The sequence below is a fragment of the Buteo buteo genome, chromosome 17, assembly GCF_964188355.1.
Source record: "Buteo buteo chromosome 17, bButBut1.hap1.1, whole genome shotgun sequence".
Lineage (NCBI taxonomy): Eukaryota > Metazoa > Chordata > Aves > Accipitriformes > Accipitridae > Buteo > Buteo buteo.
The window spans coordinates 22203359-22228362 of NC_134187.1; the positions used below are offsets into that span (position 1 = coordinate 22203359).

Below are 25004 nucleotides of genomic sequence, written 5' to 3' on the forward strand. Positions count from 1 at the left end.
TCTATATCTGATTCTGCAGCAACTTTTCAGATTCTGCAGTAACTTCTCACATGATGTGGCGATGCAGTTGGTATGCTATAACATAATTAAATTAATAATGTTAGTAAGCTTAAAAAGATATTTCCTTTATGATAGCTTTGAGGAAAAAAACCTGATGGATTGGAATGTTATCTAATCAAAGTAACTTGTCAGTGTTGATGTTCTGCATTTGTCAGGTCCCAGTTCCTTTTCTCCAAATTCTTCTACTGGTTGACCAGATTAATATTCTATGCAACATTGCAAAATATTGTAAGTTGTTGAGTCTTTATCCTCTGCTTTAAAAATGGTAAGACATGAACTAAGGCCCTCACCTTGGATTGACCTCTATCTGAATGCAGAGCTATGTTAGCTTTTTTCAGGATTTAAACCTAAGATGAAAACAACTTTTGTATTTCTCAGTCTTCTCAACTTGTGTACCTTTAAGCTGAGCTAGCGTTTACTGATTAGAGCAATTAAAATAACAAAGCTTTTTTTACAGTGTTGTTTAGTCATCCTCCTTAATAGATGGTTCAAGCCTCAAAACTTTAACTGTATAAACTAGTAGCAATAGACTAATATAATTTGGGTTTGTCACTTAATGCCCAATATTTTTGAATAAACTAGTGTCCTTTGGTTTTACAATGTTCAGCTGTTGCTGGTGCAGTTTGAAGTTCAAACTGACATTGATAAATAGATTCATCTAGCAAGTTCAGATTACAAAATAGTAATGAATGGGAGGAGTTTTGTATACAGCTTTCTTGTCAAAGAATAATAATGGGGAAATAAAATAGTCCTACAGTTAAACTTAGAAACATCATTAAAAATATGGTTTGGTTTTTTTTTTTCCAGCTGGCAGACTTTAATGCAGAGAATTATAAGCTGTATGCACATTTAAATATTTAATCACTGCTGTTCTAATTAGATGTGTTTATTTCAGCATCATAACTGGTGATGATGAGCATGAAGAAATATTCAGTACTGAAGATTGTGAGTTTGCAGCCAAGAAAAGGAAAAAAGATCATTTTAGGAATAACACAGATTCACAATGTAAGGCTGGGTTTTTTTCATTTATTTTAGAAGACTGTTGTAGGTTCAGCAAAATGTTATAATAGCCATTCATTTAGAAGGCTGATCTATAGATGAATATGAGTTATGTTTACTTCTGTATTGGCAACAAACTCTGGTGTCAGAAGTGATACATCTTAATTGAACTGTGGCATAGATCATCTAATGTGTGTGATTTTGATTATTTTTTTTTTTCCTTCCCCAAAGATCCAAAGGTAATTCACTGGAGAATAGTAATTCCTGAATAATGAATGTCTTCTGATACAAACCACTGTTTTGTTTTGTGGACTAGTTTTAGATTAAATTCTTCTGGATGCTTATGGAAGGTTCTGCTTACCAAAGCAGCTGTTTTATTTTTGCTTAATTCAAATTCTGATTAGTGATACAACTCCAGAATCAGTTCATAAATAAATCTATTTTGTCATAATACCTCTAGCTCTTGGTAAAGACTTTATCAGTCTATCAGTGAATTTCTTGAAGAAAAGTCCCTTTTTTTAAATTAAAAAATGAAAGCCATTTTGACAGTTCTCATTTTTAAAAGGTCACCTGTACTTTGGACTGCAAATGTGTATGTCAGCAAATAAACTTATTGAAGTAGAAAATTTGGTAGAATAGGTAAAAAAGGTAAGTTGATTAGCAACTTTTTGGCATTTCTAGTGCTTTGATATTGAAATGATCTCCATTGTTTGTATATTCCTAAAATTGTAAGAAATGGCCTTGCAGAAAACTGCAAATTTCCTTAGGCTTGTCTGAGCTTGAAGTATTTCAAAAGATTCAAGTGGCTATATGTAAGAGTATGCTTTCATTTGACAACATACTAGACTGCTGAAAGCTGAAGGTCTGCCTAGTTGCCTTTATTAGTCTTGTATAATTGACTTCCCTGCAGTATTCTGCAACTACTTGAACCAAGTTGGATGTGGAGCAGGCATCTTTACAGAAGAAAATAGATTAGAAGGGTAGAGTGGTCAGGAACAAAAAGGTTGCTCATTTCTGTACTTTCCTGTGTTAAGTGCTAAGGAGCCTGTTGGATTAAAAAAGATCAGGGGTTTTGTAGGAGAAATTGACTGTTGGTACACAGTTGACAAAAGTTGTGCTATATCTGCCAATTGTGTGCCAACTCTTGTGTTTGATTTATAAAATTATTTAGCTTTTTTTTCCTCTTTTTGAAGTACATAACTTCTGAAAATTTGTAGTCAACCTTTTCAGCCTTTATAAACTTACTTCATTAAAACTGTTCTACCATCTATCCTATTTTATGAAGCATTTTATTGAGGACAGTCTGTTTTGTTCAGTTTCTTTCTAGAAGGCATTACCTGAAGTGGAAGCCTAAAAATGCTTATATTTTGATTTTATTTTAGGTTTTTATCGTGAAAAGTGGATTTATGTTCATAAAGAAAGCACCAGGGAAGTAAGTCCTGCATGCTGTGGGTCAATTCCTACAATATTTGTGCTTTTTAACTGACAAATAGTATATTAAAAAAAAAATGCATTTGTGCTCTGTGGTCTTAGGGGTTATGTTCAACTCTCTCTTCACTGGCAACAGTACACCTGTACGTGGTGAGGCAAAGGCAGCTAGCAAAGTGACTTTACATGGCTCATTGTGGTAGAGATGTGGGAACTTGCAAGGATGGACATACAGTTTTCCACTACTTTTCCAAGCCCATCTGTCTCTATCAATACTGTGTGCCTTTGAACTAAAATTGAAAGTATTTGCAAAACCAGAGTAATGTCTTCAAAGGAGGTGTCTGCAGGCAGCTACCTGGTATTTTGGAATCTTGGTGTAAATTTGAATATAAGTAAGTAAAACTTCAGTTTCAAACTTTACAAAGAGGACCTTTGTATTCCACAAAGTCCAGATGCTTTCAGTTTGGGATACAAACTGTATCATGCAACTGTGAAGAGAACATGAAAGATCTTGGAATGACCTCTCGGAAAGTCAAGAGTTAAAATACATCCATCGTATGTACAGATAAACTGTCTTGAAGTTTGAGTTTCATTCGTGTGTTGATTCCTGTGGTTTTCTGGGATGGGTGAAACTTGGAGACCTGTAAGGATGTCTGTCATCCACACAGTAACGCCAGCCAGGAGAGAGGGAAGGAGGTGAGTGTGATGACCCTAGCCATGCAAGCAAAAGTTGGCTTTGCATTTTAGAGCTGAGAGACCATAAAGAGCTCTGTACTTGGGAAGAATATGGTGTTGTGGAGAGATCTTACGTAGAGGAGACACTGGAGGACTTCACCTTGCAGGCCAAGGACCTGGAGGCTGCCCTTCTACACCTGAAGGGTATTACAAAGACTTTTACTGGATTCATAGCCCTCTTTCCCAGTTTTATCTTCATCTGTGATAGATGTAGTTACTTACATTGGTCTGCAAAAGTCTCAAGCATGCTCTTTCCCTTTGTGCCATCTCAAATTTAGGGTAAGAAGGAAGGGGGGGTGACAGGCTGTCACCAGTCATTATGGTGTTTTGAATGGTAAGGTTGTTAAGCTGAGTTTTCAAACTACCTTCAGGCCAAAACACAAATTGCCTAAAATTACTCATTGCTATCCTTCGTAACCTGTATGTTGAGATTATTCACACACACACACACCCTGGCTTGTGCAGGAGTTGGTGTACTAGTGATGTACGATTATTTGCTTGGGTTTCTTGTCCATTCAGAGTGGACAAAATATTTTGGTATACAAATTAGCTTATTCTTGTGACTGCTGTTGTCTTCCAATAATGGACCATTCACCATTCCTGTTTAAAAAAAAATAAATAGAAAAAACAAAACAGGGATGGTTAGAATTAATCACTAATCTTTTTCAAATAATTCCATGTATAAATTGAAAAGTTTAGAGTAAAAAGCTAGATGTTAAGTAGCAGAATGAAAAAGTAGCAAGGAATAAGCATACTTGAACAAAAAAATTCAGAGCAACAATTTAAGCTAATCTAAAACATAATTTACAGAGTCTCTAGTTGTCCTTACAGGTTTTAATCTTACTTGATTTCAAAATGGCTGTCTCACAACTAGGAAGCTTTTTTCCAAACTGGATACTGAATTTGGGGGCAAAATGACAAGAGTAGGAATGTCTTGATAAGAAATGTGTGAAACGTGCTGTGGGAGAGCACTGAAAATAAAGAAAACCAAAACAAGTGCAGGTATATAGCTGAAATGAAGTAGGAGATGCTCTTTGAGTAATTTTATCATGATGGTTCATTGGGAAAGATAGAGTTGAAGCTTCATAGAAATCTCCTTCCAGCTGTTCAAGGAAATGTACCTCTCACGTTAATGTATTTAACCATGGCCTTTTGATAACAGCTTAGCCAGAGAAGAGCCACAAATATTTAAATTTCAACAAAAGTTCTGTTGCCTGTAAGTGTTAATTCACTGCTATTAGCCAACCAAATGGTGCATATTGTGAAGTGTGCAGTGTGCTTGGATCTCGGGTACGTTAACTGGATGAGCAAACAGTACAATCCTGAATTCAGTCATTAACCAATAGGCAGTTACTGCTACCACTCTGCAGTGAATAGTTAACTGTTTCATGTCCCAGTGGGGTACATCCAGGGTAAGGTTTCATTGGGTTGCAGAACGGAACGTTAAGTTGTACTGCCATCTTTTCACCATCACGTAATTCACTGAGGAAGTCTGTCTAGGAATGAACTTCAAATAATTATTTATCCCCCTCCATCCCTGGGCTGATAAGCCATACTAGCACACTGCTATGCAAGTATCTCTTTCACCAGTTGTAGGGTTTTTCTGGCCTCATTATATTTGCTCCAAGGCTCCTGTGTGGCTGTGTGGCTCTAAATTTACTCAGCTTACGTGATCCCATGTCATTTTGGGCTGCTACTACCACCTTAAGTAGTTCACAACAGCCTCTGAAACTTCCATTTTTTACCTTAAGACACCTGTGCAGAAGTACCAAAAGAAAATGCAATTGCTTTTGCTCTTGGTACCTAAGAAAAATTGTGCCTAAACTTCTAGCACCCAGAAAATAAATTCTGTATGTTGAGACCATTTGTTCTTCCAGTCCCAGGAGCAAGTAGCTCTGTTCTTACCCTCAAATATGAACATAAACTCAGTCAGTTAATGCTTATGCTTGTAAGCTCAGACTGCTGTACAAACAAGCTCTACCTTGTGCTGAGGCAAATGGGGAGTGTAGTAGCCATGAGTGCCAGCATTGTGGCCATGCAATAGCGGAGTAGAATCCCAGGACACTCAAATACCAGTGATTACAGATTGTATGATTAGTATGAGTTTAAAGGCTTTCCTGTCAAGTATTATTTCCTACGTACTTGTTAGTTCCAAATAGCATATCTGGTTTCATTTGTTAAAAGAAATCAAATAAATCTTCAGTCCAGACACTTTATACTTCCAGGGAGCATGGTATACATAAGGATCTGTTGAATGGCAGAATATTTTCCTCAATTTTATCTTTGTTTCTTTCAATTTAAAGTGTGTTTATTCTTCTTCTCAGAGACATGGCTATTGCACTTTGGGAGAAGCTTTTAACCGCTTAGACTTTTCAAGTGCAATTCAGGACATCAGAAGGTTCAATTACGTAGTCAAAGTAAGCTCTTTATTTTTATATGCATATTTTAAAAATACATTTCCCAATATGCCTGTGTGTACAAAAGAAATCATTTTGTACTGAACAGCTGATGATTTGTGACCGTATAAATATCCTGTTCATATGTAATTTATACTGCATGAAGCAACTTTAAACTGAGTAATTTTTCTTTGGTGAAAACTCGTTACGTTGCTCTATGAAAGCCTATAGCTTGAGGAGCATGGTGATGGCCAGTATGCTATGTATTTACAGGGAAACACTGATGGTAGTTTCAGTTGTTGTTTATCAGTCTGGGTAGTGAACTCTCTTTAAAGGCAAAATAATTCCTATACAAGCAAAAATAGCAAAGTGTAATACATCTTAAATATAGTTTACTACATCTTAAATATGCTTAAAATAGCAATTTCCAGAAGAATATTTGATGTGTAATTATTCTGCAGTTTCTGTTTCTTCTGCAGCTTCTTAGCAGTCCTGTGATTCATTGCACACCTTTTTTTATCTAGGACAAGATATATATGCTTTTACCTTTGTTAACATACCTTAAAACTTGAGACCGCAGCTTCTTCAGTCTTCCTTTTTTTTTTCTTCCAGAAATTAGTTTTATTGCAAGTTGTTGTCTTCTACAAATAACGTAGTGAATGAAGTTTATAGAAACAATTATGATATACTAATCTCATAATTCCTTGGAAAGTCCCTTTCTCACTATGTTAGCTTCCCTGGGTCACGTCTAGTCTTAAGTTGAGAACTGAGTGCATGGAACTTGTAAGTTCTGGACAATGGTGCTATCTGCCTATTTTCCAAAACTATGTAACTTTTACTTTAGGGAGCCACATAATGTTATGCCTTAATTTCTCAATGCCTAACCAGCTGCCTAATTGGAAATACCTGTTCTGGCAGGTATTGATCTTTCTCTAGCCCTAAGTTGTTGGGGGTTTTTTTGTCATCTAACTTGAGATAGTAAAGTGCTTGTCCCAACTCCTAGAGAAGCTCAAAATGTGAGACATATCAGGACTAGAGTTCAGTTCAGTGGTGAGGCTGTTCACAAATAATGTAGTTGGAATGCATCCAGAACTCAAAGTCACAAATCAAATTAAATAAACATACCAGGAGAACACCCTTACCGCTAGGCCGTGGAGTATTTGGAGAGAAAACACATTCTACCCATCCTTGGGAAGCTGAGACAGTGTATTATACTTCCAGAAAAACAAGATATGTGGGACCAAAGGAAACAAAGCAAAAAGGATTTGCTTCAAGGCAAGTGGTTAGGGTACTTGCCTGTTTTATTCCCTTTGTAGATTTTTTTGTATATATATGCATTGTGGTTTAGAACATTGCTTTTTAATGCTGTTTTGAGAGCAGAAACAAGAACCTTGATCTTTCCCAAGACTTTTCAGCCTCAAACAGTAGGAAGAAAAAAAAGCATCTAAAAAAAGGTGATTTGTGTTATAAATGGTGTCAACCTTGAGTGCCTCACTTGAATGGTGAGCAGGCAGAATGAATCCAGAACTAGAATTTTACATGTTTTTTAGATGCTGCAGTGCCTAAGCTGGGTTGCTCAAAACAGTTGATCAAAACAAAGTGCAAAGTCCAAGATAAGCATATTGACCAGTTTCTCTTCTGTTTGCCAAAGAAAATAAAATGGCTGGTTTAGTTAGCCAGGCTTAAGATTGTTGAGAAGGGAGCAATACTTTAAAATTCAGAAATTTGGCTTTGTGATCCAAACTGTTACTATAGTAATGGTAGACCCTAAGAAATTAGGGTGGATTTAGAATAGGAAGCACACTTCCAAAATCCTTTTAACATTTTAGAATTTATTTGAAATTTTTAAAATTTTAGAATTGTTTTACAGTTACAAAAATTATATCTTTGCATCAGCTCCTCTGAGGTGATGGAGGCAAGCTGATTTTTATCAACAGGTACAGAAACTGTACATCTAAGACCTTAAAAGTTACTGAGCTGCTAATAAACATGATGAATATGAATGACAGCTGCTGCTCATTCTGTAGCCATAGAACTTGCTGACTTGAGAAACATTTGTGGTGGTGTATCTAACAAATTAAAACATCTGTGTGGATGTCAGTAATATGTGAAGTTGCAACAAGTTTTTTAAAAGGATGTTTAATCTGCTCTATCAGGTTTTAACCTAGTCTGCAACTGAGACTTTTAAGAAGCAGGTCATCCCATACTTATCTGCTTTATACAAGTTCTCATTTACTTCCCTGAAGTTTCTAATGGTGGAGATGTTTCGTGTACATCTCATTTAATGCAGTGCAGCAGTTCCTATACCTTCTCCTCTAAGAATTATTCTTAGTTATGCATGAATACAATGATGATTACTTTTATGTGTGTTGTTCTGCTTGCATTTAAAGATAGCAAGATATAAATCAAGAAGACTTCTTTTTAAATACCAAGCCCTAGTAGATAGCTCTTCTTTGATCCCAGACCACCAAGATGATCCATTTTGATTCTCTAACTAACTAAAAACCTCTCAATCATTATTAAAATTTAATATAGATGTCTGCCCAGGACCCTTTTAGGGTGGGCAGTTGGGGGAGGTGCTGTTTTCCTGTACTTGTTTGTGCTGTAGTATAATGATCATTTCTTAGCTGTTAAACGTCTGATACATTGAGTTTGATATGGATGGTCTTTTTTTTTTCTTTCAAAATGTTTCTATTTGAATAAACGGTTGATCCATTCAAAGTTATAATCTCTAGTAGACAACATAAGCCATGGCTATGCATGTATTGGTAAGACTGAACTCATGCGTCAGATGCTTGTACTCATGCACCTGCTAAAACTGCCTTAATCCTTGCATATTAACCTTCACTGAAATGGGAGTCTTCATTAAAATCAGCCAGGTGAAATTTTTTTCTTTGATCTCTAGTCTGAGTGACATAACTGATTTTTTTTAAATTAATCAAGAGAAATGTACATACTTGCTTGAATTGGCAAACTGCCAGAGACCTCTAGGTGTGCTCTAAATTATTAATCAAACTAAAAGGCTTTGCAAACGCCAGGAAAGAGGTCCTGATATCTAGTCTCAAAAACTCTATAAATAGATTTCTTGTATTTAAATACATCAGGAGAATTATTTCCTCCTTTCATAGCACATGTTTTTTCAGGGATCATGCAGAGAAGCCAGAAGGAACATTATTAGGGAGAGAACAGGTGTATTTTCTCTTCCTCCAATGGAAAATGAATGTTGAGTGTAGTGTGAAATCAGTTTTAGAAATGAAGATACAAAATAAATTTTGGCAGGCTTAGTCTTTGTTCACCCTTTGTGTCAATAGTTGATGCTGTCCTACAAAGCACAGCTCTGCAGGTTAGTCTTTCGAGCACTCTGTAGGACATGCTGGTTTCTGCTCCCTGCTTTCCCTTTCCCATGTCTTGAGAACACTTGTTCGGAACTCAGCATTATGAATCACAATAGAAGTGTGGCACAAAGCTTTTCAAAACATTGCAATGCTGTCGTAACATCGAAGTCTCTCTTTTAGTATGAAATATAAGACCATTTTTTGTTGAAGACACGGTGGGCCTTATCAGCTACAAAACTGAATCTAAAATGTAAAAGCAAAGGTGTCAGAATGGAGCGAGGGCTGCCTCTAGTAGCTATAGCTTGGCATTCATGTGCAGCAAGAACTTCAGCTATTCTGGTTACTTTCCCCTAGACTATTCCCACTGTTCTCACCACTCTTCTGTTCACAATGGTTCCACAGAGAAACGTGTGGAGAGCTAGGAGATCCTTACTATATAGTTAAGGGAAAGTTACTAATATAGTATGTATACTACTCGTTATTAGATTATGGTGGTTTCTTCTACCAGGGTCCTGAATGTGGGAGTAACACAGAATTTTTTTCCTCAGTTTAAGTAAAATACTGCATTTCCTCTCCATCAGCAGAAAGTAGTGCACTAAGTCCATCACACACCTTGGTTTGACCAGTATGATACTTTCACTTAGAAATTGGAAGTCTGGTAGTTGGTATCAGTTCAGAGTGATGTTCCTGACCACCAAATCTGTCAGGGCATTCAGGACCCAGCCACATCAAAGACCACATTCCTATTTGTGAGCCTCCAAAACAGACTCCCTCCATTGTTTTGTTACAGCTTATGAAGACCATTATGTCATGTGCTCTATCACAGAGATAAACACTTGTATTTGTAGAGTATTTTGAAAATGTACATTGCTTCATGAGTTGTTCATGGGATGCCACCGGGAATGCCTAAAGCTTTCCGTGTTTGTCTTGTTTCATTTTCTGAACTCTGTAGTTACGTTTTCATGAAGTATGGTTGCAGTGCTCTAGGCTGTTGTAGGTGAATGTATGTACTGAAAGTGTGTATTTGAAACCATCCTTTACTTCTGTTGTTCTTCTGAGTTTTAATTCTTTGTCCTAGCTTCTGCAGTTAATTGCAAAATCCCAGTTAACTTCACTGAGCGGTGCAGCACAGAAGAACTACTTTAACATTTTGGACAAAATTGTGCGGAAGGGTAAGACCTAAGGTTTTATATTCTGCTTGTTCAGATTTAATCGCTCTGACCAAGCAGCAGTTGATTGTGGGGGGTTTTTGTTAGCTTTATTACCATTTTTACATTGTAAGGCAAAGCAATAGCATATTTAATTAGTGAAAGGTTTCATACTTCCCATCCCACAGTTGCAATAAGTTGTTTTCTCTTGATTATTGAATCAAGTTTGTTGAAACAGATTGGTGAAGTTAAATGACAAATAGATTCTATTCAGAAACTATTGGTTACTATTAAATTATAGTCTTTATGAAATGTGAAAGCTTTTAGATTAGTAACGTTTGGTTTTCTGTTTGCATGATGTACTGAGATTTAAAGTACATAACTACTGAGATTTAAAGTACATAACTGTTTTTCTTCATTGTTTATTTCAAAAAAAGCTATTAAATAATATTGAAAAAAATTTCTGGTAACCAGACTAAATGGAGATGTAATACTATCAGCTTTGAACAGAATAAATTGGATTTATAACTAGTTGTTCAGCATTAAGTTTATTAAATGCATAGCATGAAATGTTACATCAAATTTGCCTGTGATACTGTTAATTATTGATCTTGCACTTAAGGAGCAGCATTAATAAATGTCATGGTGGGGAATTAGGGCAGTTATTTGTACACAGTTCAGTTGTAATTAGTTCATCTAAAGTGTTGATTAGCTTGAGCTAACTGCATTAGCTTGGTTAACCGAGTTAACCAAAATTCTGTTTGGTTTGTTTTGTTTTCCAGTCATGGAAGACCAATATAATCCACGATTAATCAAAGATCTTCTACAGGATCTGAGTTCTACTCTCTGTATACTGATTAGGGGAGTAGGAAAATCTGTGTTGGTAGGGAACATCAATATTTGGATTTGCCGATTAGAAACTATCCTTCTGTGGCAACAACAACTAAAAAACCTTCAGATGAACAAGGTATATTATTAAATCATGCTAATAAAGTAATTGAGGGAGGGCAATTATATTGAATGTTGGTTTATGATTTGTAAGGGAACAAAGTTTCAAATACATCTTGAACAGTTTTACTTGGTTTGGTTTTTTTTTTTTAGAGAAGTAATATGAAAGTAATGAAATGGAATCAACTTAATTTTCTAATGTTTCAATAGCTTTTTTCTAATGAGGACTGCTACAGTGCCTGTACTGTTGGTTTGTGGTAGAGATGTATAGATGTAATAGTTTTATTCACCCAAATAAATTTCAGAATGTTTGTCTCTATGTTGCCAGATAGAGATGGAAAAAATACCAATTTTTAATTCAAAAGTAAATCTTCTACTACTGAAGAAATAAAAATCTAAAAGGAATCTCGGAGGTGGGTCAAGAAAACAGAAATAAAACATTCAAGTAGCGATTTTACAGCTTTATTCATTAGCACAGTTGCTTTTTGCAAAAAAAGGATAATGATTTCAGCATCTGGATTCTGATCATGTGACTTTGTTCAAAGCATGTGGTATGCACTGTTTCAGGTTTTTATAGTGGAAACGTGTGATGATAAGCAGGCAGTCTTTTTAACCTGTCTGGGTTACTCCTGGAGGAAGAAATGCTGCAAGATATTGCTCACAGTAAAGTCATACAGCTGTTTCATCTGTTTGCTTTCAGCCAAGAAATGTTGAAATTGTCCTTATTGTGTGTGCTGGGTATCTGAAAAAAACAGCTAATTTTGGAATAGAAAGAAGAAATGGGGAACCCAATCTCAGAAGTTTTCATATGCCAAGCAACCACAGCATAGACAGTTTTGAGACACTGCAGTTGCTGTGTTTATTTCCAGTGTCCCACTTCCCATCTGAGCTGTTATACATTAGTTGAAATAACCAATGAGAAATTTTGCATCTGTAATGCTCACATTCCTGAACAGAGTGATAGTCCCAGAGATGTTTATAATAGATGATACTATGGAAAGTCTAGTCTATAAGTGAGATGAATGGTTGCGAAATAAACTGACATAAAAGAGCCTGCTGGAGTACAGCTGCTGTGCTGCCCGTGCCTTATGACTGGGCAGCTCTACTAGTTGGGGCCAGCAGCTGCCCATACTCCTTCCCTCGCCAGCTGGGACACTGCCTCCAGCCCTGTCGTGTCAGGCTTTGTGCCACCTGGCAGCATAGGCTCCAGATTCAGTCATGTACAAGTTGTGCTGTAGGTTACCCTGTTAAAGAGAAAGTTCAGCAGGAGTGTATACTCTCAATGAAAACTTTTTCAGTGCTCTGATCTGTCACCCCCTGCAGAATTCCTCATTTATGTATGACAGGAACTATCTCCAGACTTCAGAAATGAACCTATTCTCTTCTGCCTCTGACTTTCATAATGTTTTCATTCTGTATTTTTGCTCTTCAGTCCTATATTCTGTACTCTAGTTGTCATAAGGCAAATTGACATGTGCTCTGTTTCTTAATAAAAATTGAGAAACTGTAGTTATCTTACAAATTATGAATAAATGGTTCATACATTTATTATAGTTAGGGCTTTAGCACACTTCTCTGAAAGGTGGAACTGAATATATTGTAGTTTTCAAGACTGTATACTCTTGAATTATTTTATGAGAACAGAGGTGTTTTAAAATTATTTGAAATTTAAATAAAGAATTTAGGATATGTTTATTTTAACAGTAGGAAAGCTATAACTTATAAAGCTACAGTCTGTAGCTCCTTCTGTACCTGTAGTCATTTAAGTTTTCAACAACAGCAGTTAGAGAATAACAGTAGCCAAGTAGTCAAAGTATCACAGAATTAACATAGATATTACTCAATGGTTTTGTACAAACTAAACTGAGACCTGAGATACAAATAAGATTCTTACTTTAGAGGTACCTTACACTGTCAAGTTTTTGTGGTTAAAAGTCTTCAACTCTTATTTCCAGCAAGTCAACAATGGTCTTACGCTTAGCGATCTCCCTCTCCATATGCTGAATAACATCTTATATAGGTTCTCTGATGGCTGGGACATTATTACTCTGGGTCAAGTGACCCCAACTTTATACATGCTCAGTGAAGACAGACAGTTGTGGAAAAAACTCTGCCAGTACCATTTTGCGGAAAAGCAGGTAATAAACTCTATCATTTGCATAAATGTGGCCTTCATCTTTGTGAAATGTTATACTAATGATGAAGTGTGAACTCACCCTTTCTGAGATAAAAATATGACAGTGTGCAGTAGTAGTGAAAATGTTGTCTTCTGGGGGGCTTGTTTCATACTAAAAATTGTATTCAGTTTCTAATTTTAATACCTAAAGTAGAACTTGTTTTACTAACCAAGGTAGGCAGACAGATTGCTCAAACTTTTAGGCTACGTGAAGAGTCTAGTGAAGCCAAAATTGGATTTTTGCAAAAGCAATAGAACAAATGCTTGAGATTTTGAAATTAAGAACAAAAAGAGAAATGGTACTCTTCTGTCATTTCCTCACAAAAAGCATCAAAGTAATCTAGGAATGCCTCCAGAACTGTCTCCATTTTCTGACAGTAATATATGGCTGGGACTAGGTGAACATAAAGCTATGCAAATAGAAGTTACGTCATCAGAGCTGGAGGAAGAAATTTAAAAACCTAGTACATTCCAGACTGGAGGAAGTAAAAATATGCATTCTTAAATCTGACAGGTTGAAGTGGTACCATTTGGTCAGTGACTGCCAGATTAAGTATTAATGTAACAGAAAAGGTAGAAGTGAAACTCAATTAACTCATGTGCAGTTGACCCAAATAAGAATTTTGGTGAGATGAAGGGCTTTAGAATTAACTTCACAGAGAATATAGACGGACAAAGGCAGACTGCAGACCCTCCTCCAGAAGCAGCTCAGAAGAATGCAAGGTAAAGTTACGAGGATAAGAAGTTTAATCTTAATGTAGCAGTTGAGTGGATTTTGAGGCTAGGTGAGGTAAGCTCTATTGAACGGTGACAAAACTGGTTGGAGAGGAAGCTGTAATACTAAGGTAATGCTGGGAAAAAGATCGCTTAACCATTTCAGTAGAATCAGCTAGCCCTGTGCCTTATAAAGGACACTTGTACACAGTGTTTCCAATGCATTCCTAAATGATTATTTCAATTTCTTATTAGGTTATTAATGATAGAAATCTAATGATTTTACTTATTTTTCAATATAAAATTCTGCACTTTTTTTTCTGTTTAAAAGTATACTACCTTAATAAGCTACAGAATCATGTTAGGTTGTTTTTCCTGTCCTCTGCAGTATATTTGTTGAACCATTGAAACAACCACAAAAACATACTTGATATCTGAAGAGCACTTTTGGAAAAAACTGAGAACTCTACACAGGGAAGCTATTATGAAACGAAGCAAAGTGTAGCTGAAATCAGAAAGGCAGTGCTATTCTCCCCATCTAGGAGCTGTCTTCTGAATGAAGAATGCCCTTAATGTATTAGCATTAATCCACACTGAGTGGAACAAAAGCCTTTTACAAATACATACTTAATAAACCTTGGCTGTGTTTAAAATTGGAGAGAAATAGCCATCATGCATCAGCTAATCTTCACATGGAGATTATGTCCTCAAGAAGTACATCAATCACTGATTACTTCTATCCTTTAGAAAGATCATATGTAAATGATCATGTATATACTTCTAAAATGAAAGAGAAAGTATTATTTAAATCCATAGTTACTGTATTAACAGAAAACCAATTTGTAACGCACAGTTATTTTTTTAATCTCATTCCTGAGTGTTTTTTTTTTTAAAGTATAAAATTAATTACTTAGGGCTCTAAAGATTGTTTTTGTTATATGGTTCTTGACTATAATTAGAATAATTTCAAGACAGTAGTTAGATCAGCTCTGTATGGCCTACTTTTTCTTGGCAAATATGCACCCTCCTATTTTTAATGTCTTACCTTCCATTTGTTTTGTGGATAGATCTCTCTCACTGCTTTGCAGATATATGATGTCAGATTATTGATTTCAAAGAATTCCAGTTACAAAACTTCAGTTTAACTACCCTTTTTTTTTCCAGTCCTTTACCTGATTTGACTACTTCTTTAGCAATTTTAAAGAAAGCTATTAATTTTATGTCCAGTTTTGTAGGCATTTGATTCTATCAGAGAAAGGTCACATTGACTGGAAGCTGATGTACTTTGCACTTCAGAAATATTACCCAATAAAGGAACAGTATGGGGACACCTTGCACTTCTGTCGACACTGTAGTATTCTGTTTTGGAAGGTAAGAGCTTTGAAGTAGATCATCAGAAATAAGTTCAAACAGCTACTGGTAATCTGAAAGGGAAGAAATATTAAGATCATCTTGTCAGCTTTCTCATGTGAAATGTGATTGGACAACTAATATCTAACTTTCAAATAATACATAAAACTTCATATAAAATCAGTATTAAATTCCAAAGTTGTTCTTTATCTAGCATTCTTATCTCTTGATACCTGATAACCTCAATACTTAGAATTGCAAGGAAAAGTGCAATGTGGAAAGAGTTGTACTCTGTATCTTCTGTCTATTTAATCTTATGCAAAGTTGTTAGGAACTTCTATGAAGTTAGCCATTTTATGACATCCTTTTTCTAATCATGGCATGGCAACCAATACATCTCTGATGAGAACTTGCTACTATAGTATTTTTACCACATTGGTGTAAAACTCTGTATTTTTATAGTCTTGCTTCTGTCCCCTATGAAGCTTGGAGGAATGTTTGAAGCTTCATTCAAAATGCACTTTGTTGATGTTTCCCATGAAGCATATTCTGTCTTACAGGATGATTTTAATTTCTGTAGGGCATTTTCATGTTTAACTTGCGTGTGAACACATAGTCCTGCTTTTACTTTGTGTTGCACTATAACCTGGCCTTCTAGTTAGCAAGATATCCTTAATTTTGCAGCTCAAAGACCAGATATGGGTAGTGCTAAGTGGACAGCAAAGAGCAATAAATGTTTGAGAAATCTTGGAAAATACTCATATTCTAATTCACAGAAATGAGTAGTTCCTCTTGTGTTGTCTTTCTGTGATTTTAAGAGGAGTTGCGTGTCAGTGTGAGGCTTTTTTGTTTTCCATAGAAGAAAACTAGGCTGTTTAACAGGATAGCTAGCTTTCATAGAAGCAGCATGTTACTGAATGATGCTATCTTAAAGTTGAGTATTCTTGATATCACAGGAGCCTTTCCAGGTACTAGTATGTTTTGCTAAATTAATAGTAGGAAAGCAGGTAGTCAGAATTGGCTTCTGCTGTGAAAAGCCTGGGCATTTGCTGAAGAACCTGTGTCAAGAATGACTAAGAACTGTTCATTACAGTGGAATAAGTCTTCATCATGTTGCCCAGTATGTAGGGTAAAGTTGTTTGGTTTTTTTTCTTTGAAAGCGGAAATTTTAAAGGTGAGCACGCAGCATACATGCAGGTGGGCATTTTTGGTATTGGATTTGTTTGGATTGTCTGGCTTTGCTGTGTAAAGGGTTAATGCTTTCTATAGTAAATTTCTCTCATTCTGATCTTGGTATAATTCAAAGCATAGCACATGAATATTAGGAATGACTAAAATGTGTTTGGAATTAAATGTTTAACTCCAGAGATCAGGCGCGGTAAGACGCAGATGTCTTGTTACCTTGACTACTCCAATCTACTACTGGAATAATAGCACTCATTTTGTGGTTTTGTATTTTTACTGAAACACAACACAGTAAGTTCTATAGGTGCTTTGTTTGGATTGACGAGCAGTCTCTACTAGATCACCATTCCAGTGCTGACTGCCTTATCCCTTTTCAGTTGCAGTCATTAGACTGCATCTGGGATACGGCACTGAGCTGCGGGTCCCCAATACAAAAAAGATACTGATAAACTGGATGGAGTTCAGGTGAGGGTCAGATAATCAGGGAGGCTTGAGGACTTGCCCTGTGAGGAGAGGCTAGAGAAGACTGCTTCGGAGGAACTTAAGAGCCTGCCATGAGGACAGCCAAGCAAGGGAATGGTTTGACCATAAAGGTTGTGCAGTTTCCATCGTTGGATGTTTTCAAGACCTGACTGGATAAAGCTCAGAGAAGCCTGGTCTGATCTTAAAGTTTACCCTGCTTTGAGCAGAAGGCTGGATTAGAGACCTCCTTAGGCACCTCTCAACAATTATTCTGTGAGCCTGCATTGCAGTTTTCATTCTCTAGGTCTTGGAATCTAAGCCTTGTCCCTGTCTTAAAATAAATGTTTGATCAGGCTGAAATAGATTGTTCAGTGAATTGATTTCTGCACAACTGGCACCCGTATCAGCAGGGACGCTAAGAGGTTAATCATTGGTCTGAAAAACAGTCCTTCTGTTCACAGGGCAATGTGAGTAAAGTAGTGCTAGTGACTCTGAGTTATATGGGAGGAAAAATAGCTCTACTTTTTCAGGCACTTGTATCTATATCCTTTCCCAAGCTTTCTAAAGAGAGATGAGAAGCAAAGCAGGGGGCTGTGGGACAGGAGGTACTTTATTAGTTCTAGAAAAATTCTGTGCTAGGTGAGAATATTTCTTAATCAGAAGGAACTGTTATCAGGGTTTGACAATTCATTCAAGCTTCAGTATCATACTTAATTAGGTTATTAAATTAAATACATATATGAGTGGTTGACATATAATTGTATCTATAATGTATAGATTTTTGTTCTCAACTGAAGCTTTTACTCTGCGTAATTCCATTGGGCATATAGCAAAAAAAACCAAAACAAAACAAAACAAAAAAAAAAACCAACCACCAAACAAAAAACAAAAAACCACCCACCAAAACCAAACTTTAAAATAGAAATCACAGTTACTTACAGAGAAAAGTAGCAAGTGTTTGAATCTTGAACAAATGGAAGCAGTGGATTCTTCAGATAGTTTATAATATGTAAAAATTTAGTTTCTTCTTTTAATAGTACACTTCAAAAATTGGGCAGCTTTTGCTTTCAAGGGCATTCAGAAGAACTTCAGGAAGTGACCTGAACACTTCTTGGTATTGCACCTTTTTTTTCCTCCCCTCATTCAAGAACAAAGGAAAACATTGGAATAGTTGCAGAGGAAAGAGTACTTAAGTGATCAGGGCATGAAGACTAGCAGAGGTTAATTTAACTTAGCTGTGTTAAAGGTAAAAAGGAATGTGACTACTCTCCAGAAATTCTTCTGAGAGACAGAGAAGGGATGAATAAACATGAGACTACTTAGGGAAATTATATAAGCTAAGGGTTGGAGTAGATTACCTTTAAAGGTCCATTCTAACCCAAACCATTCTATGATTCTATGAATTTTCATCAGTTCATGAAATTGATAATTAATTGTGAGAGGGCTGCACACCGGAAATTCTTTCAGTCCTGCATTTGGTGTGCTTTTAAAGAAGGCCTTGTAAAAGAAAGGACTGATGGCTACTGAATGAATTAGCAAACAGCTGAAGTAAGGAAAGTTTGCACTTTACTGTATGCTATCTTAATGTTACTTTTAACAAGTCTTTAAGGGCTTTTCAGGAAGCAGCATTTGTATTCCTGTATTTGTTTAAAACCTGTGACCATAGTAATATTAAATATAATAAGAAGTAGACTCCTAAATTCATTGTAGGAGGTACAGTGATATAATAGAACGTCTTGTACTCTTCTGTGTTAAAGGAGGGAATGATTATAAGAAACTCTTAAATATTGAATTACTGTCTTTCAGAAGTGACTTGGTAAAGATTTGTCCATGATGAAAGTGAGAAAAATACATAATTTCAGTAGTGTAAAAGTCATGGCAAACTAATTATTGACTGATCCCTCTATGAATGCTTTTTGTGTATACTATTTCTTCTGTTCCACTACGTATCATTGCAATTGTGAGCAGTTCTTTTATTTTCTTAGCTTACTCAGTAGTACATTTCAGTTATCCCAGAGATGGCCACAGAAGTTGAAATACCTTTTCTTCTTTCAGTATCCAGGCCTTATGTAAAATAGTGTAATTGTTTTGCATAAGTGATATGCTTCACACTTGGTTTTAGTCTTCTTGGGGCTTATGCTGGTTTTAGTTCTCCAGCTGCTTGTGATCTGCCACAAGAATAAAAGACTGTTTTTCTAAATGGCACATGAACCTTAGCTTCAATAAACCTTAACTCTGCTTCTTTTACTTTATGGCCCTTCTTCCTGCTTCCTTCTTCACGATTTCAAAGGACTACCACCTTGCTTTGTTACTCAAGGTATTTCCTGTGTGTCTCATCTGTTTTTATTGCTGACTGTTCTGTAATGTCAAAGTGAATAATGTGTTCATTTCTAATTGTTTGATACTCTCTGTTTTGATTTTGTTTCCCCACATCAACTTAGCAGCAGGAATACTTTGTTTCTTGTTTCGCTATTAGATAAGGTAATCATGACTTTCCATCTCAGTTTTTTGTCAGATTTGTTTTTTATATTGCCGTATTCCCTGTTAATGTCATTTAAACTAGGGACCATAATTCAACTTCTAATGAACCTAGGTGCATGGTGTCAGTGAGATCAGCCAGATTTTGCGAAGAAATAGGTTTCTCTGCACTCCTTGATGTATTTAATTTGGTACTTAAATCTGAAGAGAGTAACATGAACCTCGGATAACTTTCTTTAATGCAAAGGTACTAAAACTGATTTTACTCCACTTGGAATGCTGTAGTCATACATACTTTTATGAAAGAGTCTCTCTGAAAAGAAATTCCCAAAACAGGCTGCATGTGACTTGGGAGAGTGGGGAGAAGCAATTATAAAGTTGCTTTCCGAATGAAGAAATGGTGGAAATAATTATACAGAAAAGGATTGTAGCTCCAAAGTTGTTATGGGAGCTTCTTGATGTCCAGCTATGATAAAATTTGAGGAGGAAAACAACTACATTTGCTGGTAAACACTCCTCCTGGTGAATTCTCTTGTTAATTTAAAAGAATTCTGGTTTAGCTTTTAAGTAGATATATTGACAATCAATATGAATTGAACACTATTTATTAAATGTAATTTCAAGGGAAATACATTTTTCTTAGAAGGAAGAATACTTGTAATTACAGGAAAGCTATGATTCTTGTTTTCAGTCCTCATCACTCTTTTCCACTGTAAAATTGCTGTTTCTGTTGGTTTTAATAACTAAAAACCCCAAGAACTGATCTTACTGAGTTTTTTATTGGACCTGACTGAGCAGAGCTTTCAAAAGCGTTTTTATGATGATGTGCAGAGCAAAGCAGATAGCATGTTACAAATTCTGTCTTAAAATATTTAGGAGTATAAATAGGAACTAAAAGGGGCTAAACCCTAGCTTCTTTCCCAGAATTCTAATTCTGATGGTATTTTTTCCTGGAAACTAGGAAAGTAATGACAAGACATTGACATGGCAATGGGTAGAGAAGATGATAGTTCATTAGCAACTACTTTTGAGAGTGTTTTCTGCTGTGGTGTATCTCTTCCTTGCAGATGTCATCTCAAGATGAAGGTGTTAGGTTTAACACTTCTGGTCTTAGTTTTCTGTTCTTTCTCATCTGCAACTTCCCCAAATAGGCAGTTTTACCTGGGATCTAATCTATTTGTCTGTTCTCTCTTTTTGTTTTTCCCCTGTGTCATGAATGTAACAACTGGTTCTCAGGTGATGTTAAAGCAATCATTAAAAAAATGGGAGGATGAGGTGATGATGCCACGATATTTTAATGTAGTCATCTATAGACTTAATGGAAAAATACAGATAATATATCTATAGAGTAACTATTTTCATTGGAAAAGCTGAGTAGTATTTAGAATGTGTTTCACCTAGTGCAATTTGGTGTTGCAAAGACTTTGGATGGGAATGTGGCATCTTTAACACCACTTTCCTTATGTAAGCTTCCAAGTGAGAAAAAAATTTCACTTACGGATTCTTTCCTTCTATTAACTGAATTACATGTAACTTCATCTCCTATGGAAATGAAAGAAATGAAGACTGCAGTGGTCTGTGATCTCTTTACCATGTATTTACTCTAGTTTTCTTGCCCCACATGTTGAATTAATCAACACTGGTGGAAAAGGGAAACGAACCCCTTAAAACCTGGGGAGGACGGTTTCTGAGCCTTACAACATTATTGATCAAGGTGTTTAACCTCACCATTGAACTGTCTGGGACCTTCTTCTCATTACACCTCTAGGATTTCCTTCCTTTGTAAGATTCTAATAAGGTGCAAAACTGAACTTCTAATTTGAATCTTAAATAATCAGACAGTTGTGCTGAGTCCAGGTTTCTGTAATATTAAAGAAAGCACTGCAGGCTTAGTGAATTTGTAATGACAAAGCCTTTCCATCCTGTCCATCTTCTATATTCCTAACTTGCCTGGGTGCTAACTTTTGTTTTAAGGCAATGCTTTCAGGAGGGGAGAAGGAAGGAGTGAAAGAGGAGAAAAACATGTTGGGGGAAAAAGAAAAACAAGCAAGGTAGAAAAACTTTTATGACTGGGACTTCAAACATGCTGTTCAGGTTTTTTGGGAGGTGTCTCCTCCCCTTCACTTTGAAAGCAGGGAGCTCGTTTTCCCCCTTGAAGTAGTAGTTGATTTCAGATTTTCATTAAACAGATAATTTATGTTCAACAAAGCTGTTGCCTTTTTTTTTTAAACTACACTTATGAAAAAAATAATGGATAAGAGATATGAAACTTTTTTCAAGTGCTCTGACTTGGGTCTCTTTCTGGTAGGAGGAGAAAGGGGTTTTTTTTCTGAAATTGAAACTACCCTACACTACCACAGTCAAACTGGCAAGGCCTATTTTCTTCACAACTTAGTCTGAAACAGTTAAAGAAAAATATGGTGAATTTTTAGAGCAAGTTCTTATCAGTTTGTTTACAGTGCAAGTAGTTGCATGTGCCTATATATGATTTTTTGCACTTTTTTAATTGGGAGTGGAACTAGATTGTGGGTATGAAAAGACAACTTTTTTTTTCTCCTTCATTTTGCAGGATACAGGACATCCCTGCACAGCCAGTGATCCCAACACCTGTCTCATGCCAGTATCTCCTCAGCATTTCATTGATCTCTTCAAATTTTGAGATGTTCAGTAGCTGTTCTCCTGTGTTTGTGGCCATTTTTGTGAAGAGTCAGGCAGGATACGTTATGCTTTTTGTGCAATATATTTAATGTTTTGTTGTAGTTTAAACAAAAGAGATATGGGAGAAATTATCAGACAGGTCTATTTAGTGTATTGTTCTTGTGCAGAAAAGAGCTGAGGAGAAGGAGACACATTAAGAACATTTCTTTGTCAGGAAATCTGCAGTGGACTTCTTTTCAAGTCCAAGAAAGACCATTTTAATCTCAACTTTAAATCCATTCTTTTGACGCCTTAATAGTTGGTTAAAATTATGTGGGGGAGTTTTGAAAATTTTATGGAAACTCTTACAGGGACCAAAGGAGGGTTTTTTGTTAATCCTTCTTTCTTTAAGACACTGTTTTCAAAACACCTCCATGTAATTTGCACTATTATAAAGAATAGGCCAATATTCTATTGGACTCTTAATACATCAGTTACCAAGGTGGCATTAATCATTGTGAGCTAGTGAATTAAATATAGCTGTGGTTTTATCTGTTGTTGAAGCTATGAATGAAGGAAATCAATCTTTGTACAACACATTATGCAAAAATATTTATTTTTCTTAAGGACTTTATTAAACATATAACCTATCTCAGCACATCCTGCATAACTCAAGAGACAGATCTGGGGCTACTGGAAAGTAATCTTTTCTTTTTTTAATGGTAGCTACAGCCTTCACTTATACGGTTTGGTATGTCTACAAGTGCAACCGGATTAATTCATCTTCTAAGAAGACGACATTATTGAAACTTAATGAGAATGGAGTTGCTTTTTTCTAGACTGGTACTGTGGCAGGATGTTGTACTACCAACTGAGGTTCTAACTTGACAAGTCTTTACAAGTTATGGGAAACACTGAAAGTCTGAGCTGAAGCACTTTCTGCCAAGTTAATCAGATGATAAATTCTCCAGGAAGCCGTTTTCTTCTATCCTGTAGACCAAAATTCATTGCTTGGCTTAGGCAGGTAAAGGAAAAATTAGGGAAGTTCTGGGTTTGTCAATGAAGTTTAACAAATAATATGTAAAGTACAGAAAAAAATAAATCATGTACTATATTCTGCACTTGCTTGTTCTGAATCTAGTTTTGTACAGTGTAATAAATCATGGTTTTTATGTATTATTCCTAGAAGTCTCTTGTACACAGAGATGAATCAATTTGAATTTTATAAGATCTTTCTATAACCTGTTCTCTGTAGTAATTGGTAGTAGAATGAGAAGTGTACAAGCAGTCCAAGTGACATTACTTTTCAATAATTGGTTGTATTAGCACTTTTTTTTAATAGGATAGCTGGACTGTTAATAGGCTCCACAAGAAGAGGAGAAGAATGTTTATTTCCTCAGGAGATACTTTTATTTGCTTTAACTTCAGTTTCAGTGATATACCAACATCATCCATTGAATTTACTGATAGGTGTTTTTTTCAATGCAGGGTTTTGTGGGTTTTTTTCTGCCTTTCAATTAAGGTGTCTGCTATGGCTATGGTAGTGATCAGGTGTGGAGCTAATGACATCCATTCTTATTCCTGTTCATTCAGAACACTGCTGTAAGCCTCACTTTCCCAGCCCAAGCACTGCTGTAGCCACTGGATTTGTTGAGGAACCAGCAGCTCTTCTTCAGCAATGATTTGCACCCCATTTATTTAACTAATGTAATGGTTGCAGGCTTGCTTTCCTAGGGTCACATAGCTATGTGATCTAGGTAACCTTGACAGTAGTTGGTGATGGCTGGCATCCATTAATTACTCCTTTAACATGGTTACAGTTTTGCTCTCCTTCATGAAACTTCATGTAAATACCTACAAGGATGCTACCTGCTTGAGAGCTTTAAAAAAAGGTTCTAAAGTCAGCATTTGGTTTAATACTGTGCTGAGCTCTTCATCCATCATGCTGACTGAAGGTCTTGTGATCAGGGACTGCAAGGAACCATCCCTCCTGCAGATAGAATGCAAGCTCTTAAGGGACACACCATTACCTAGGAAGCTGCCCCTTACTGAAGATGCAAATAATGTGAGAATCAGGGAAAGGTATTAAGAGAGCTGAGAGTGACCTCCCCTGGCCTCTAAACTGAGGGAGAGAGGTGACTTAAAATAGCTTGTAAGAAGTTTAAAAAAAGGTTTGGAAAGATCAGTACCTGTAATAACTAATTTTTAGTTCTCTTAAAAATGTCAGGTGACAGGAGTCAGGCTTAATCTTTCTTTCCCTTTGCCCACTTGTTGTTTTGCTCTTTCTTCTGTAGCAAAAAGCCTTTGACAGGCTGAAGGATCATTTCTGAGGCATTTTCCTGTGTAGGGCAGTAAGGGTAATGAGGCTCACCTCAGTCCAGTGGGAGGCAGTAGTTAAGATGAGAAGAAGCAGGGTTCTAGCTTGTAGTCTTGTACTCCAGGGGCTTCATTCTGTAATCCCAAGAATGGTTGAGGGTGGAAGGGACCTCTGCAGGGACCTCCCTGCTCAAGCAGGGCCACCCAGAGCTAGTTGCCCAGGACCATGTCCAGATGGCTTTTGAATATCTCCAAGGATGGAGACTCCACAACCTCTCTGAGCAACCTATTCCAGTGCTGGGTCACCCTCTCAGTAACAAAAAGTGTTTCCTGACGTTCAGACGGCAGCTCCTGCATTTCAGTTTGTGCCCATTGCCTCTGGTCCTGCCACCGGGCACAACTGAAAAGAGCCAGGCTCTGTCTTCTTTCCACCCTCCCTTCAGGTGCTTATAGACATATTTATATACCTTCACATATTTGTGAGATTCCCCCTGAGCCTTCTCTTCTCCAGGCTGAGCAGTCCCAACTCTCTCAGCATTTCCTCACAGGAGAGATGCTCCCATCCCTTCATCACCTTTGTGGCCTTTCACCAGACTCCCTCCAGCATGTCCGTGTCTCTCTTGTACTGGGGAGCCCA

General features: G+C 36.6%; 1 protein-coding gene across 10 annotated transcripts in view; it reads left to right on the top strand.

The window, feature by feature from the left end:
• The window catches only part of FBXO25 (F-box protein 25), a 35581-nt gene extending 10606 nt beyond the window's left edge, over positions 1 to 24975 (top strand). For 7 of the 10 annotated variants that reach the window (XM_075049228.1, XM_075049233.1, XM_075049229.1 and 4 more), the window contains 9 exons: positions 956 to 1065; positions 2442 to 2491; positions 5547 to 5639; positions 10032 to 10125; positions 10884 to 11068; positions 13005 to 13187; positions 15167 to 15310; positions 19227 to 19253; positions 21984 to 24975. In XM_075049228.1, the coding sequence (XP_074905329.1) occupies positions 956 to 1065; positions 2442 to 2491; positions 5547 to 5639; positions 10032 to 10125; positions 10884 to 11068; positions 13005 to 13187; positions 15167 to 15310; positions 19227 to 19253; positions 21984 to 22073 (976 nt within the window). In that variant the 3' untranslated portion in view covers positions 22074 to 24975. The remainder of the gene's footprint in view (positions 1 to 955; positions 1066 to 2441; positions 2492 to 5546; positions 5640 to 10031; positions 10126 to 10883; positions 11069 to 13004; positions 13188 to 15166; positions 15311 to 19226; positions 19254 to 21983) is intronic. The other 3 variants (XM_075049232.1, XM_075049237.1, XM_075049238.1) reach the window with 2 other exon arrangements.
• Positions 24976 to 25004: the final 29 nt, after the last annotated feature.